The 17940-nt window shown below is 36.3% G+C and overlaps 1 protein-coding gene across 2 annotated transcripts in view; it reads left to right on the top strand.

The window, feature by feature from the left end:
• Positions 1-2949: 2949 nt before the first annotated feature.
• LOC120267638 (putrescine hydroxycinnamoyltransferase 1-like) overlaps positions 2950-17940 on the top strand; it is a 22101-nt gene continuing 7110 nt past the window's right edge. The window contains exons 1-3 of one of the 2 annotated variants that reach the window (XM_039275308.1): positions 2950-3137; positions 3671-4245; positions 4355-4698. In XM_039275308.1, coding sequence (XP_039131242.1) covers positions 3844-4245; positions 4355-4698 — 746 coding nt within the window. In that variant the 5' untranslated portion in view covers positions 2950-3137; positions 3671-3843. Of the gene's footprint in view, positions 3523-3670; positions 4246-4354; positions 4699-17940 lie in introns of both variants that reach the window. The other variant, XM_039275307.1, reaches the window with a different exon arrangement.

Here is a 17940-nt window from a genome sequence, read left to right as displayed (position 1 = left end):
CCCTTAGAGATTTCTCACTGAAGGCTTCACACTAGTCTAAGCTTCATACGGTGTTTTTTCTGGAACTACATCAGTTGGCATCACATTAATAAGATAGATTGTCGCTGCAGCAGCTTTTGCCCAGAACGTTGCCAGCAGACCACTGCCCTTTAGCAAGAATTGGGTCATCTCTACAATAGTTCAGTTCTTCCTCTCTACTATCCCATTGAGTTGTGGTGTATAGGAAGTAGTTAGCTCTCATTGTATTCCAACTCTGTCACAATGATCATTAAACTCCAATAAGAGGAACTCTCCTCCTTTATCCAATAGCAGGATTTTAATCTTCTTCCAAGATTCATATTCAACAAGAGCTTGAAACTTCATGAAGCTTTCGAATGCTTTTGCCTTTGACCTGAGAAAAAAAATATCCAAGTCATACGTGTAAAGTCGTCCACTAGCGAGAGGAAAAAATGATCCCCTTCCCCAAAGTCTTGACATTCATTGGGCCCCAGATATCCATATGAATGTGTTGTAGGCATTCATTGGTTCTTCGAGATTTCCCTGCGTCATGGCAGAATGGGAGTCGTGCTTGTTTCCAAAAGACGCACTCATCACATGAACCTCCTTCCCCAATGCGTGGGTTAATGGAAACATGTTAATGGCCATTCCTCTCATCTTGGCCACGTGCACACCGGAGCTCCATTCAACTATAGAACAAGCATAACCTTTGAGCACAACATCATATCCCCTCGAGAGTAGCTGTCCCACGCTCAGGAGATTATGAGCCAGTCCAGGTACGTACTGAACGTCTTGCAAAAGCTTCATAGGCTATTTTCTGCTCTAATGACAATCATTGCCTAACCCAACACAGGTATCTCCTTATCGTCGCCCAGCCTGACACTCAATATCCGGGACTCGTTGAAGTTCTCAAATAGCTCCTTCACACCTATCATGTGGATAGAGCAATCACTATCAATGATCCAAACAGCGTTTACACTCTTTTCATTTGTACTGTGCACCAGAAAAGAGTTTGCACTGTTATCTCCTTCAACATGTGCCATGAATAGTTTTTTGACATCCTTCTTCTTCTCTTCAGCCATCATGATAGTGCCTTTGTCCGCTGGCTTCACAAACTTGCAATTAGCTTTATTATATCCATACCTTTTGTACTGGTAGCACTGGACATTGCTTTTAAAGCCTCTAGGTTCACTGTCTTACAGCTTCTGTTATACATCCCTGCTCTGTTTCTCCCGTGACTACTAGCTCTGTAAAAGCATCTCCTATGACCTCGGGATGGAGCTTGATCACCTTCCTTTACAGTAGAGGATTCTCCTTTTATTAAAAGTACTTTCTCCTCCACTTGATCAGCTTGAATGATCAAACGAGTCTTGTGAGATTGAAGTGAGCCAGTGATATCATCAAGGGTAAGCTTTGGTAATGTCTCTCAATTCCTCTATGGTTGTCACGACATGGTTGTACTTGGCTCCCATGCTTCTTAGGACCTTGCCAACCACCATGGGTTATGTAATGGTATCTCCCAGAACTGTCATATGGTTGACGAGCTCTGTAACTCTAGTCACATGAATAATCTTGAACCCTTTCATTTCTTTTCAATCGAAGGTTTTTAAAAGCTTGCCTCAAAGCCTGCAACCTTACAGCCATAACTTTATAATTCCCTTGATACCGCCTCCTCAGCTACTCCCAAGCATCTTTGGCCAAAGTTGCTATAGATATCTGAGGAAACAAGGACCGATTCAGTAACTGCTGAATCAAGTAGAAGGCCTTAGCATCCCTCTTCTTATGCTCATTCAACCTTGCTTCATCTTCACTCTTTGGAATCCTTTTTCCACTAGATCCCAAAGATCCTGAGAGCATAATAGTGATCTCATCATGATGGCCTAGTCTTCGTAGCCTTTACCATTAAATACCAGCAAGGGAGGAAGCCCATTTGCAGCCATGAGGAAGAAGTTGACTTCACAGGAGAAGATTGAGAGAGAGATAGTAGCTGTTAAATCTCTGATACCAGTATCACATTATCAGCTATGAGAAGTATATATGAGGACGTTAATCAATGGTGAAGATATTAAAGGCAACAAGTATGCTCTGAAAGAACTAGCAATTCACTTCACTACCTTGACTGAAAATTAACAACATAAATATACTCAAGACACAACACTGGGTATGTTTGGTTAGCTGTAAGTAGCTGTGATGTAAGTGATTTTTCATGTAAGTGAGTGTTTGGTTTGATGTGAAAACAATTTCATATGTGAAAATTTTTACATGAGAGGCATGTTTTATAGCATTTCCACTTACAGATGAATTAGCTGTAAGTGGAAATACTGTAAAACATAACCCTTACAATCACCACTATCACCCTCCACACCTCCTCCTCTGAATCTGAACCCAACTCGACCTCGCCACCGCCATCGCCGCACACCACCTCTTCCCTCTCCGGTCCCGGCCCCTGTAAGTCCATCATTGACTCTGCTTTGTAGCCACATAGCTTTGTCACAAATATTAAATTTGTTAGTGTCGTAAAATTGGTCACAAAATATGGAGTAATTGTGACCATTTGTCTAAAATGATTACCTTGTATTAGCTAGCATCAGAGGTATTTGTGACGGGATGTGACAACTTCTAAAATTTCCTATTATTACTAATTGTGACTAAAATTGTTGCTTTTAGTGATAACTTTTGTTATCGCTAAAAATACAATTTGTTGTAGTGATGTAACTCTCTAAAAAACTTAGGGAAGTGTACTGTATCAACCGTGTAACTTTCTGGAAACTCAGAACTTGGACAAAGACTTACATGGGCATGTATCTGCCCGTCAAACTCTTTAGAAAACTTAGTTTTTTGCCAAAGAACTACATGGCGTGTATCTGGCCGTGTAACTTTCTAGAAAATGTTATAAAACTACATGGGTGTATAACAGTGTACCTGAAAATTCATAACATGGGTTATTGTAGCAGTGGTAATCTTATCCTTCTTGCTTGGTTTCTCCTCATCCTTTTATCCTTCTTGTCCTTCTTCTTTGGTTTCTCCCCATCCTCTTATCCTTCTTCCTTTGGATGATGATCAAGACCTTGAATCCTTTCATCCTTTATCCCAAGTGAAGCTTGTTTGGTTCTTTCTCTTTCTCTTTAAAGCTTGACAAGGTAAGTCATCTTCTTTCTCCTTGTTTCTCCATGCTTAATTAGTTTGTGTTAACGTTGCTATGTCTCCCTATCAATTGATAAAAATGTAATCGAGATTGTATTTCCTCTTTTTTCAATCTTGTTGGAATCATGGAACCCCTTGTGCTATAAACCATGATTATTTTAGTTCAGTTAATGTACACCGAGAAACTCACAACTCGAGTACAAGTGTGATTCGCCTCATAAATTCGGGATCTTAAAAATCTTTTTTTCTTTTCCAAATCAAAAGCAAATGAGAGAGTTCAAAAAGAGGGGTTTTGAGAAATTGAATGACGAGCGATTAAGATTAGTTGGTAAATTCCAAAAAACTTGATTTGATCCTTCAAACAAGTGAAGAAAAGAACAAGTAAGCTTGTGATTTATGTTTGTAAGCTTCTTTCATGTTTTCTCTTCTTATTTGTGAAGTAATTGTTTGATCTAAACTTTATAAGCTTGTAATATCTATCTTTTAAGATTATAATGGAATTTCTCGTCGCGTCTAACTGTGGTTGTAGGCTTGAAGGGCAGAACTATGTTAAATTTTACTGTTCTTTGTTGATTGTTTGAAGTGTTTGTAACTGCGCCCAATCTCAACAGTGTAAAGTTTGCTACACCTTAATTAATAAATACCTTCTTCAATCTGCACACTAGAGAAATAAATAAGAAGATAAAGAAGGTAGACAAGAGTATGCTTGAGATCACTGAGTCCTGCTTGGTTGTTCCTAATGAGGAAACACCAAAACATAGGCTATGGCTCTCCAACCTTGATGTTTTCGCACCAAGAGACCATGCACCATTTTTCTTTCTTTACAAGCCCAATGGAGATCCAAACTTCTTTTCAGTAGACACTCTTAAGATGGCCTTAAGCAAGGTCTTAGTCACCTTCTACCCACTAGCCGGAAGGCTAGTGCTTGATGGAGATGGCCGGCCAGAGGTGGACTGCAATGCCGAGGGCGTGCTCTTCTCCGTTGCACGAGCAGCGTGCACTGTTGATGGCTTTGGTGACTTCCGACCAACACCTGTTCTCCGGCAGCTTCTCATCCCCTCCGTCACGGGCCCTGAGAGATCATCCATCTTGATGTTGTTTCAGGTCCAATCTTTACATCATTAATTACATATATCACTTTTGTTTTTGTTAATTGTTTTCTTGGATTAAAATTATTAACGTAATTAAATGAGATATATATATATATATATAGTTGACATATTTCGAGTGCGGTGGAGTGTGCTTGGGCTGCGCGACGCACCACTCGGTCACGGATGGTGTTTCTGCACTCCATTTCATCAATGCATGGTCTGAGATTGCCCGTTGTGGCTCTGCCATTACCAGTGTTCCTCCTTTTCTTGATCGCACTGTGCTTCGTGCTCGGTCACCACCAACCGTCATGTTTGATCACATCGAGTACACTTGTGATCAGCTCTACTGCAAATACGTCCCACTAGACGAGATGGGACAAGCATGTCAGACAGCTATACTCACAATATCTAAAGACCAGCTCAACACACTCAAACATGGTTTGAATGGGGACCGAAATCTTAGCACATTCAAAGCAGTAGGCGTGCATCTATGGCGCACGGCGTGCAAGGCCCGAGAGTTGGCCAACGAGCAGGATACCAGGGTTTACTTGACTGCCGATGCTCGTCCACGGCTCAAGCCGGTACTACCGATGGCATATCTTGGTAACGCGATACTGAGAACTTAGGCGCATTTGCGAGTTGGGGACTTGATTTCCAAGCCATTTGAGTGTGGAGTTGTCAAGATTGAATTGAAGAAACAGTTAGCAGTCTTGATGATGAACATATAAGATCATTGGTGGATTTGTTGGAGATACACAAGAGTAATAAAGAGAAAGTGCTGGGGTCTAGGGCGTTCAAAATGGTGGATTTTCATGTAAATAGCTGGTTGACATTGCCCATTTATGAAGCTGATTTTGGATGGGGGAAACCGTGGTTTATGGGAAGAGCATGCATGAGATATGTCGGTCAAGCGTACGTGATGCGTGGTGGTGCTGGGAATAGTGGAGGTGTTTCGGCTGCTGTTGCATTTGAGAGTGAGAATATGGCACGATTCAAAGAGACTTTTTACAAGGATTTAGATTCATATGAGAGTGAGAATATGGTACAATTCCAAATAAAACGCCAACGGTTTATGAGCAAATTTTAATTATCATTATCGAAGCAGATTGATGGAGCATGACTCAAATATTGCAGATGTTAATTTGTTCATTGGACTTGGTCTTCAGTTGGCTGTTAGTTCCGTAAATTTCTGTTTTGACCATATATGTATGCACTAGTGCCAATTATTTCTGCATGTATTTTGTCAGCCAGTTGTTGTTTAAAGCCTATAAAGAAAGCACGTTATGTATCTCATGAAGTTAAGACAGTAAAACATTTGCAGCATATATATATATATATATATATATATATATATATATATATTTTATAAAGTGGATAAACCACAAATGTATTAAAAAGAAGAATAGAACAAAGTAACCAATACAAAAAAAAAGGAGGGGCTCCACCCAGAAAAGATAACAAAGCAGACCAAACAGCAGAACCACAAGAGGTGGGATAAGGCAAGCCACAAAACAATACAGCTAGAAGGAGAGAGGGGCTCCTCCTAGACCAGACAGCACATCTGCAGCAGTTTCAATCAGCAATTTGCATTTCTGCTGTTTTTCCTCTTTTATTTTTTTACTCTGTTCTTTTCTTTCAGCCGCACAGATAAAGTTTTGGATGATATTTTCATTAGTTAGGTTAAATGCAGAAATTCAATCACATAAAACTGCAAACTCAAAGAGAAGGTGAAAAACAAAAATTAATGTACAAGCATTCCACAACAAGTATTTTTGTATTAGATAGAGCTCATATATGACTTACTCAAGTTTGTACTACTTCAAAACTAGTATGAGAATCCAAGAAATTAATAGTTTATCTATTTTTGTGCAAACAGCAACCATACAAAATCTAATCTACAAATGCTCAACATAAACATTTATATATGCTCAAAGTAATTAAACAAAACAAGTACTAAAGCTAAATGTATTAAGTTAAAGCATGCTGACTAATAACATATGGACTAGCATTAGATGCAATAAACCCATCTCCTACATGATCAGTAATTAATGAAGAATTTGTATAATCCATCATCACAGGAAATTTATGTGTAAACAGAATGCCAATTACAAGCAACCTAGTACTGTTTCTGTCCAGCAAACCTTAAAGAATTGGTCAATAAATAGTTTCCATCTTTGTCCAAGTGGAAGAAATGACAGAAATTATTTATAAAAAATAACATAATAAAAATACCATACGTTAAGATCCAGTTTAGACTTGAAACTCCAAACCCTTGTAAAAGATCTCCTTGAAATGGGAGATCTATATTATTTAATAATTTTGTTAATAATATTTAAAATTTTATTAAATAAATATGTTTTAATAAAATTTATAACGTAAATAATTAAAAAATTAAATGAAATGATTGTGTATCCTATATTATAATATAACTATAATAAAAAATAGTTTAGTGGTTGAGGGTTTAATAGGTTGATAAGGTGACATGAGCATCAAATTCTAGAATAATATCACAAATATAGTTGCACTAAATTTTTTGGTTAATTTTGTATCTTTAAAAATATTTAATATGTTTTAAATAAATAATAATGATATGAAGGTTTAAAAGAAGACTAAATGGGCCCGACAGGCAATCCGCTGTCATATTATTTTATTTATTTTTATTTAAAATAAAAATCCAAAAACATTAAAAAAAAATTATAAATGATAAATAACTAAATATGGAAGCACTTAAATAACTATCTTAAAATAATCATTCATGTAAAAGGCTAAAAAGTAAACTAGTGTCACTATTGTAAAGACAAAAAGATACTAATGTTAATCGAGAAAATATCTTAAAATTTGAGATATATTTACCTATGTAATATTTTTTTTATTTCAAGAGTTTAAATATTCATAAGAGCTATTTCACATACTTTATTAAGAAATTATTTAATAAAATTAGTTTAAGTCATTTCTATTTTCACTTATATATAAAATATAAAAATTCAAAATTTAAAATATAGGAAATATAATTTTTTTCAGATATCTTGTTATAACCAGATTTACTATAGATTGAACTAGCCTATTTCTATAGATTTTTCAACCCAATACTGAAGCAATATTGTCCTGTAACAGCTTGATCATGTAGCAGACCGGTCCTATAGAAGCCTGGTCCTGTAGTGATCTGTTACTGTAGCAACACGTTACTGTAGCAGCGCGATTTTCTCTTGAAACCTTTCTTCTTCTTTTCTTCTTCTTCTTCTTCCCTAGTTGGCCGAACCCTTCCCTTTTCTTAAAATTTTTCCGGCGAGGTTTTCCGGCGAACCAAGTGTCCTCTTCCTTCCTCCCTTATTCTTGAACTTGGTAAGCTTGGATTTATTGTTTTATACCGTATTTTTTTTGTATTTTTCCTTGTTTTTAGCTTTTTTGTAAAAAAAAACCTAGAATTCTCCATGGATTTGCTTGTTTATAGGCTTAAATTGAAGCCATTGACTTGTTGTTCATGTGTGAGAATGCTTGTGATGAAATTTCTTGATTTGGTGCTGTAAATTTGGAGAAAATCATAGTTTAAGGCCCGAGTTTACTGTAGCAATTCAGAGGTTACTGTAGCACCAGCAATCTTTGGTTGTTTCTTTGATTTCTTTGGAGTAGAATGAAGCTAAAACCCCTAGAAGCATAGCTTTATTAGAAGAATACCGATAACTATATATATATACATATACTTATATTGGTTTCTATCATGGTTTAAGTAAATCTTTATTAGTTTATACTTGTTTGGCATTTTGGTTAATGATAGTTATTATTGTTAAAATTCTTGGATGTTTATTTGGTATTTGATTTGTTAATGTTGGATTTGTAATCGATATCTTTCAATGAGTTTGTGAAATCCTTGTTTTGTGTGAAACTTGGGATTTGTTGTGAAAATCATTGATTTTGTGAAATCTAAGGCTTGAAACTTATTTTGAATTGTTGAAAGGAAAGGATTCCCATGTTGTTTCTTGTGTTGGGATTTGTAAATTAATTTGTGTTAAGAGCTTGAGCTTTGCTTGTGTGTTTATCTTGTCCTCGCGCAAATGGTCGAGGTGTTATTGATTTATGATATGGATGGCTTTTGTACTCCGAGTGGAGTTGTGTTTATTGTGGTGATTGTATGGTGATATCCTACTGCAGTAGGCGGTCTCAACGGCCAGCCTGTTGAGGTGGCGTGCTGACCGACTGATTACTACGAGGGCAAGTTCAGGTGGGAGTGTAGAGCCATGACTGGATATTCATCGGATAGCCAGAGTCACCAACCGGTGAACTGATGGGTCAACGTCAAAGGCATGAGTACCTTGACGGCTCTGAACCTAGCCATGGCCACGGCGAAGGTTTAGAGAGTTTTTTTAAACCACGTTATGCTGGGTGAGTGTTGGGTATTGTGCTTATTTATTTCAAAACCATGACATTTGGTTGTTTTTACTTGTATTTGAAACCATGTTTTATGATTTTTGTGTTGTAAACCCTAGTTGGGGTAAAAAGGGTTTTCTCGGTATTATTATGTTATTTTAATTCTTTTGAAGACTTCTATTATATGTAATAATGTTTCTAAACTAGTATTGTTTTGGTAAAGTATTTACTTTGATGATTTATTTTTATTATTATGGTTGTTGGTGTATTTCTGCTAAAGTTGTGCTAACCTCCCCTCACTGAGTAACTTTAGTTGCTCACCCCCCTCTTCCCTTTCCCCAGGTTTCAGTTCAGCAAAGCGATGCGGATGTGAAGTGCATGGCAAGAATTTGTTTTAGGGTAGCTAGTTTAGTTATTTGAGTATTTTTTTCAGTTCTTAAGTCGTAGTGTATTAATTGCATTAATGTAAACTTCTTATTAATATTTATGTATTCATTTCTGTATCTTAAGAACCCTTGCATTATTTGTGGTCTACTCTATATCTGTGTTAGATATTGTGGAATTTCAGCTGTATTGGGCAGCCTTGCGACATCCCGAGGGTTAAGTGGCGATGTATCACTCCTCGGGATCGTTGCGGCGGTTGTCACGTTCTGTGGGTCCACGGGTCGGGGCGTGACATATCTTATTTAAATTTTTTTTAATACATCAATTTAAAACACATGTATTATTTATTGATATATATATATAAACTTATTCCATTTTAAAATTTAATTATATATATCTATATCTATATCTATATATATGATAATGATGATGAATTTTCTCCCTTGTTTTGTTAATTAAATACTATTTAATAAAATAGGTTTTGCCTGTTAGCTATTAACTTTAGTCATAAATAATTTCAAAATTTTAATTAAGAGAAAAAATGAACTGGGCTTGCGCGGCATATATAGTCTGGTTAACACCTTGAGACTTTAAATTGAGTAAAAATAATAAATAAATCACTAAATTTAACTCTGAATTAAACATCAATAATAGTAGTTAGTAATTAATAGTAATAAATAAAATCTCGTTGTGATGTGACTACTTATACTTTTTATTTTGATAAAATATAAATAAATCATGAATCATGAATCTGTACAGATATTGAGTTAATTTTAATACACTTGTACTCTCACTCTGCATAAGATGATCTTCGAATCCTCCTCCCCAACAAGACATGAATACTTATGTAGGGATTTGATGCCAATAAAATAAGAAGTGATTGATTACTAGTTTTTCTTTACATCAAGTGATTTTTATTAATAAATTATTTAAAATGCTTCTATTATAATTGATCATAGTGGAGCTTATCTTGTGATAAAGAGGCTTGCGTTTGTTTTTCTTTATCTTTATATATAGATAATTAACAACACACCCCACTTTTTTTCAAAAAAAATAATATATATATATATAAATATATAATATGAAACCATTAAAAAACTATATGTTGTTCCCAAGATTCTCTAAAAACCTAGTTTTTAACCATAAAAAAAAGCAATAATAATATGGACCAATAAAGTAAAAAAAAAAGTTTTTTTAACCATCCCTAAAAACCTTATTTACAAGCTATATGTAGTTCCAAGATTCATGGTTGCTCTAAAGCCCTAGTTTTGCGGAGCTCTCTATAATTCCATCAGAGTTATCTAGTGCATTAGATAAGGAAATGTTATTAAAAATAGCTGCATTTTATCCATATATATAAGTTATATAAGTTTTCTGGTGTTGATCTTATAGCTCTCCAACATCAATTTAGAAACTACACTCATGTGGATATATATTGGGATAAAAAGTTTATTAATTTGAATGGAATAGAAGAGCTTTCACAAATGATGTTCAACACTACGAAACACAGCATTTATCCATTGGTACATTTGTTACTAAAATTGGCATTTATCCATTGGTACATTTGCTACTAAAACTGACATAAATTTTATTTATAACTACAACAACTGTAAAATGAGCGTCTTCTGCAATGAAGTTGATAAAACTGATTTATGAAATAAAATGAGCGAGTTGTAGTTCCCTCATCTTCATATCTCTCTCTCTCAATAATTCCATGGTGAAGACTATGCCGCCACCGGTTACAATCGCAGCGCCGACGCCACAACACCAGCAACAACAAACCATAACCCTAGCCCTCTCGATCCATCTTCATCCTCAAGAGAGGACTACTGGAGCGAAGGGCAACCTCAACTTTCATCAACGTCTGGGGAGGCCACTTCCTCAACCTTTTCTGCGGCAACCTTAAGCAAAAGCACTGGCAAGACGTTGATGATGCCATGAGTTTCCGCAATGACTATACCAAGTATAATGACTATGGCATATATAGGTACCGAAGTTTTTTGAAAATATCATAACAAAGTATACCGACTATGGCAATTATGACATATAAATGACATTTGTTACAAAAGTCGGTATAGAGCTATTGCAATGGTTTTTGGCTATTTATGACACATGACAAATGTCACAAAAACTCTTTTTTGTTGTAGTGAGAAGAAACTGCGCATACCCTTTAAAAAAGGAAAAATAGCATCCCATCACCTTCACACTTAAATTCAGAAGAAAAAAAAAATTAAGAACAAAGAGATTTACCATAAGTTAAAAAAAAAAATATAATTATCATCTCATCACCATCACACTTAAATTCAGAAAAGAAAAAAAAAACTAAACAAACTTTGAAGAACATAAGAGATTTAAACCCCATAAGCTTAAAAGAATTAACGTACCATCACAATGACAACCAAATTCACAAGAAGGGGGTAGTAAATAAATAAATTAATCAAACTTTTAAACTTCAAGAAGTCGACGAAACATAGCCATGTTAGCACTGATTCCCGGTGGAATGATGATCGGCCCCATCACAGTCCCAGGATTGATTACCACCACATCCAACCCATTCTCTCTCACAAACTCGCACGCTGCCTTCTCCGAAATCGTCTTCAAAGCCGAGTACCATATCTACACCACCAAATCAATCAATTTTTAAAAATTCTAAATAAAAAACCAAATCAAAACAAATACATAGGCAGAGGCTATAGTGGCGAACATGGCGAGCATAAAAAAGGAGATCAACAATCGCAAGGGAAGCCCCGGCAAGTGGTGACTAGATCCCCGACTTTGCATTCCTCATCAATCCCCCTTCTTGGATATATCCGGAAATCGTTGGATCGAAGATGCATGGAGAGTGAGAGAGATTATAGAGATCTCGAGTTGTTGGGAGGCGGTGGAGGCTAAGTGGTGGTGATGATGTGGGCCTTTTACGGAGTGACTTTGGCTGGATCGGCTTGTGGGTAGGACGAAGGAGTAGATCGAGGTGATCGAAGAAGGGCCATGGAGATCAATACGCAAGTGAGTTCGAGATCTTGGATTTCTCGATTTTGTACTTCTTTTTAGGGTATCAATCTAATTCTTGCACTAGACGTTGGCAACCTTAAGCTCCTTCTTTTCCAGCCATTAATAGAACTTGTTAGGACCTCGCCGACTTTGAAACCAAAGCGAGCACGGTGACCAAGGCTCTGATACCACTTGTTAGTTCCACCAATGTGGTTTGTGGTTTAGAGAACACTTAAACACTCATAGAAAACTCACGCAAACCAAACAAGAAGGAGACACACAAGATTGGTAACCCAGTTCGGAGTCCACTCGCTTACGTCTGGGGGTCAATCCCGGAGATAAATAATCCATTAAAAGAGATGAAAATAGATAAGTACAAACACTTGTCATTCACTCTCCCAATAATAAAGATCACTACCTTCTCTACATTGTCTAGTGCTCACACACTCTCCTCAACAAGAGACACCCAATCTCAGAGCAAGGTAGCTTATATAGACGCCTTCCAAATATAGCACATACCTCTTTTATAATCTCCGCTGCTATTAATTTAAAAACCTTCTAAAATTAGCTGTTGCAACTCCTGTTGTAATATGAATTACAACATGGCCCTAACTACTAACTTGACTGAGTTCTGGTTAAGTTACAAACGATCTCAAGACCCATTAACCTCCCCGTCATGCTTAGTCTAAGTCGGTACAGCCCGATCTCCTGATCTCGATTATCAGCAACTAGCCTACCTCTTAAGTTCCCCGCCACGCAGTCCCTTCGCAAGGGCGCATGTATTTATGCATCTTCACGAAACTTACCGAACTTGATCTTCAATTCATCCAAAGTTTGGCCTTCAAATCTTCCCAAGAAAGATCTTCAATCAATCATCTCAATCATGCCAACAATAGGCATTTCTTCAATCATACCCTTAATAGTCTTCAGTCATATCTATTAAAGTTTTTCAAATCATACCATCAATAGTCTTCAATCATACCATTGATAGATATTTCTTCAATTAAACTCTATCCATATTTAGTCTTAAATCAAAACACCTAAATATGGTCTTGATATGATTTTTTTTAAGTTCTAACACATTACAAAAAATAGCTTCTTCAAGATTTTCAAGATATTTGTCTCAAATCCAAGACTCCTTGTCATATCACCATGTTTTGCCATGTCATCAATTATGCCACATCACAAAGGTTGCCACGTTATTTTGACTAGATGTCAAATCATGCCAATAATAGTGTAGTTGCACTAACAGTATCCATTAACATGTGATCATACAGTAATCACACATCATGAAAATATACCAAAGGTTGAGATCACAGAAACCCACATTGTTTTTCCAAATAAAGAGACGAGGATCGTGACTTCGGTTAAATTGAGAAAGAACTCAGTTTGGAATGTTGAAGAAAAAGAAAAAGAAGAAGAAGAGTAGAAATGTGAGAGTACGTGCTGGTCAACAGAGTAAAAGAAACGGACTCCTTTCTTATGTTCCACTGTAACCAATGAGCATAGAGCTAACTCCTTTTCCCTTAATATATTCTAAAAAGTAAAACCTAAAAAAAGTTACATTAAAGAGACACCATCCATTGGTCAGAAATAGAATATCCACTAACTAAGACCCATTGGTCATTAACCTTAAAACATAGATACTATATTTTAATACATACTTTAACCGATGCCATCCGTTCGTAACAACCAGCAATGTTGTCCTTATCTCAGCCCATTTTAACCTCCATACTGTGTAGGTGCATGTTCATCCGCCCCATGCTCGCATGTAGCTTGCAGCCATTACTACCGGCTCTTCTTCCGGTCACGTACTTCAATCATATGTCAGCATCTACTTTTAACAGTCAAAACACAAGCTCTGGCTCTCAAACCTTGATAAGTTCGCTCCCAGTAATCATGCACCCACATTTAAGTCAGTGGGTATGCATATGTGGCGCACGGTGTGCAAGGCTAGAGGGTTGACCCAGGGTGAGGATGTGAGATTTTACATGGTTGTTGATGCTTGTGACCGGCTTGAGCCACCCCTCCCAAAAGGATATCTTGGTGGTTTTTCTTTTGTTACTCTTACATTCATTAATTCTTGTGTGCTGGTGGCTACTGATGAGTAGACCAAGTTTATTAAAGAATAGATTACTTGATTAGTACTCTGGAATCCTGGATCTTTGTTGTTGTCCGTTTTACTGTTTTAATAAATATTTTAAGAGGAGAATTTAGGTGAAGTTACATAGTCGTCGTTTGTGTTGTTCATTATAATTTGTGGATATTTATCTCATAAATAATTAAAAACAACACATGTCACCCGTCCATGTTCCTCCTTTCATTTCATCTATCGTTGCATGATGTGAGCCCCATTATTTATGGACACATGTGTAGCATGGAATAACAATAATTGGAAACTATGCACAACTAGGACTAGGTATTAGTTGGGTGACTCATGGGCTGATCCGAACCCAGCCCAAAAAATATAAAATTTGGGTTTGAAAAAATAGCCCAAAAAATCAGGTTGTGCTCAGATACATAGGACTGATTAGAGTTGAGTTTAGGTCTTGCGAATCCGAATAAGAAATAAATAATTTACATATATATATATATATTTATGCCTTCTTTTTCATTTTAGTTTTGACATTTTATTTTATTTAGTTATATTTATTTAATTATGTGATAAAATATTAATATTATTTTTACAAAAGCGAGAAGTACTATGGGGCCGTTTGGTTGCAAGGAGTGGAATGGAAAGGAGTGGAAGAGTAATGAGAATGAGGGGGATTGGAAAAGGAATGGGAATGAAAACTATGTTTGGTTGGAAGGATTGAAGAGGTAATTTATTGGGAATGAGAAAAGTAAAAAAGGGAAATATGATAAAATGATTATTATGCCCTTTATACAAATGAGTTGTGAGGTTTATGTTTTTAAAAAATATTTAAATATTAAAGTAAATTAATTATTATAAATAAATATTTAATTTTAATAAGTCACAAAATCTCAATTTTTTTTGTTAACATCAATAATTAGCAAATAATTAACTATAATAATTAATTAATTACCAATTTTAATATACTTTTAAATAAATATATTATGAATAATAATAATTATTTTTTTTGCCGTTAATATTGATTAATTTCCACATTTATTATTAATATTATAATAAATAATTAATTAGCTAATCTATATAACCAATTACAAATTGGAGATAGGTATTTACACAAGGGCAATATAGTCATTTCATGAGTAAGGAATCAAGAATCCCCCCATTTTTCTCATGATTGTGAATACCCCTCCACAACCCCTTTCACTCCTTCCTCAATCCTCTCCCACTCCCATTACTCCACATCCAAACAAATGCTTAACCAATGTAAAGAGTCATTCCCACTCCACTACTCCAAACCAAACGGCCCCTATTAGTATTTTTAATATTAATGAGTTAATGGCAAACATATCTCACAAAAGACCCATGTCGATCATGCCTCTAACCACTTGAATTAAGTGGCTTTAGCACAAAATATTAATGTTGTATAAGTAATTTTATTTATCTATTTATATTATTTTGTAAAAAAAAAATTTGTTTATTTTTGGGTTGGGATAAGTTGTAATTTGATCCGGTTGTGGTTCATGCCAAATATATGGGCTGCTCTGTTTACTCTAGCCCAGCCCAGACCCTGTTCAGTTCTGCCCATGTCCAGGCTGTCCAGCCTTATGCACAACTATCACTATTTATAAATAAATGGCAAGCAATAACTAGGAACTATTAACATAATTACCATTATTAATGAACGGATCCGAAGCAATAAATTGGAGCTATTACAAATAATTACCACTATTTATGGACGCATGAGAAGCAAAAATTGGGAACATCACATAATTACATATATGAAATTTTACCTAAGTTTTCTTAAAAATTTAATGTTTGGTAATTAGACTGTTTGTTAGCCTACATAAAATTGGGTAAATAAGTAGGTGTTTCCATAAATTACAAAATTTTGCATGGTTGTTATTAGAATAATTAATACTTTTATGTTGATTAATTTGAAAAAAAAAATGTATATGAATATATAAATTTAGACAGGATTGGGAGGGACTTATTTTAAATATGAAAAAGAGACTCTCCTCGTGGAAAGTAAGACACCTCTCTCTGGGGGGCCGTCTAACGCTAGTGAACTCAGTGCTTACTGCCCTGCCAACTTACTGGATGTTCCTCTTCAGATTGCCTAAGTGGGTGATTAAAGCATTAGATCGTATCAGGAGAGATTTTTTTATGGTCTGGTCCAGATATTGATCATCCGAGTTGTAGGCTGGTGAGGTGGAAAAACATTTGTCGCTCCCGGGATCAAGGTGGTTGGGGCATCCTAGACCTGGATAACTTCAACCATGCACTATTAGGTAAATGGTGGTGGAAGTTCGCGACTAATACTAATTGGATTGGCTCGAAGGTGATTCTCTTCAATTATGGTGGACCAAGTTGGAACATGTTTCCTAGACAGTCCGGCAGAATTTCCTTCTTCTGGAAGGGGGTCTCCAGATGTCTTCCACCTCTTAGAGGATGTATCTCTTTTGATATCAACTCTGGCAAGGAGACCCTCTTCTGGAAGGACAATTGGCTAAATGGTTGGGCTCCTAGATTGGTGTGGCCGGACATTTACTTTGCGACGCACCAGCAAAATGGTTCAGTGTGGGATCTGAGGTTGTTGCTGTCTGAGCCGCCTTTCTCTGTGGAGCCTTAGGTGTGTGTAATCCGTGATAGGCTACAAAGATCCGAGCGGGATGTCAAGGACACTAAGCGGTGGAAGCTGACGAGAAATGGAGCTTACTCGGTTAACTCCTTTTACAGATTTCTCAATGATGGTGGGCTGTGTTGTCCTATTTCAAAATTTTTTTTGGAAAAATAACTGCCCGAGAAAGATCAACATTTTCAGTTGGTTGGCCTGGCATAACAAGATACTAACTCTGGATAATCTTGCACAAAGAGGTTGCAATCAACTCCCTACTGTAACTTGCGTCATGTGCCATTCTGATATCGAGTTGGTTGACCACTTGTTCTTGCACTGTGCTCTTGCTCGTGCCCTGTGGGAATACTTTGGTAGACTTTTTAATATACCGGAAACTCCAAGGACCTTACGTCAAATTTGGTGTTCGTGGAGGTTGGAGTTGAAACCTTCTAGTCGGGTCCTAACTGACCTAGTTGTTAAAGCTTTACTGTGGAATATCTGGATTGCTCGGAATGATTGCATATTTAATTATAACTGCTTGCATGTGCATGCTTTGTACTTGAAGGTTAATCGTATGCTCCTTTCGTGGTTTGATGTTCTTACAGACAGTATGAAAGCAAAGCTGGAGGAACCTATGGCAATCGTTCGACGTAGCTTGGATTTCCTTGGAGCTAGTGGGGAAATGACTAGGATGGCCGAGGAGGCACACGTCCACAGGCTAGACTCCCTTTGATGTTATAGGCTCTGAGGAGGCCTGTTGTTCCTCTGTTTTGTATTTTGGTGTCTGATCTTGTGTATCACTTCTTGTGGTACACCCTCTGTATCTTGTCCTTCTATCTTAATTTAATGTGGTTTATCCACCTTTTCAAAAAAAAAAAATTATATATATAAATTTAGGTTTATGTTATTATAAGTTTAAGGTTTTAAGTTAGATCAAATTCAAATAATATATTTGGTTTGCATTTAACGATTACATACATATATACACTCAAACACACAATCTTGATTGGTAACAAAACAAGTTTTTTGACGAACTAGCCTGTTGAAGACTTGCTATGTGATGATTGAAGAATTGGTGTTGTGACTTAACGATAAGTACCTACATTCACTGGTGGATTTCTTGGAGGTGAACATAGATAACAAAGACATGGTGCTAGGATCAAGAGCCATGGGGTCTGGGGACTTCCTTTGTAATATAGTGGGTTGGCATTGTCTTTTTTGAAAAACTAGTATGCCCTACAAAGCTAATTTTAGTTATTGTT

This window comes from Dioscorea cayenensis, chromosome 8 (genome assembly GCF_009730915.1).
Source record: "Dioscorea cayenensis subsp. rotundata cultivar TDr96_F1 chromosome 8, TDr96_F1_v2_PseudoChromosome.rev07_lg8_w22 25.fasta, whole genome shotgun sequence".
In the NCBI taxonomy this organism is placed as follows: Eukaryota; Viridiplantae; Streptophyta; class Magnoliopsida; order Dioscoreales; family Dioscoreaceae; genus Dioscorea; species Dioscorea cayenensis.
Note: the sequence above shows the minus strand (reverse complement) of the source record. Positions and strands in the feature narration are given on the sequence as shown.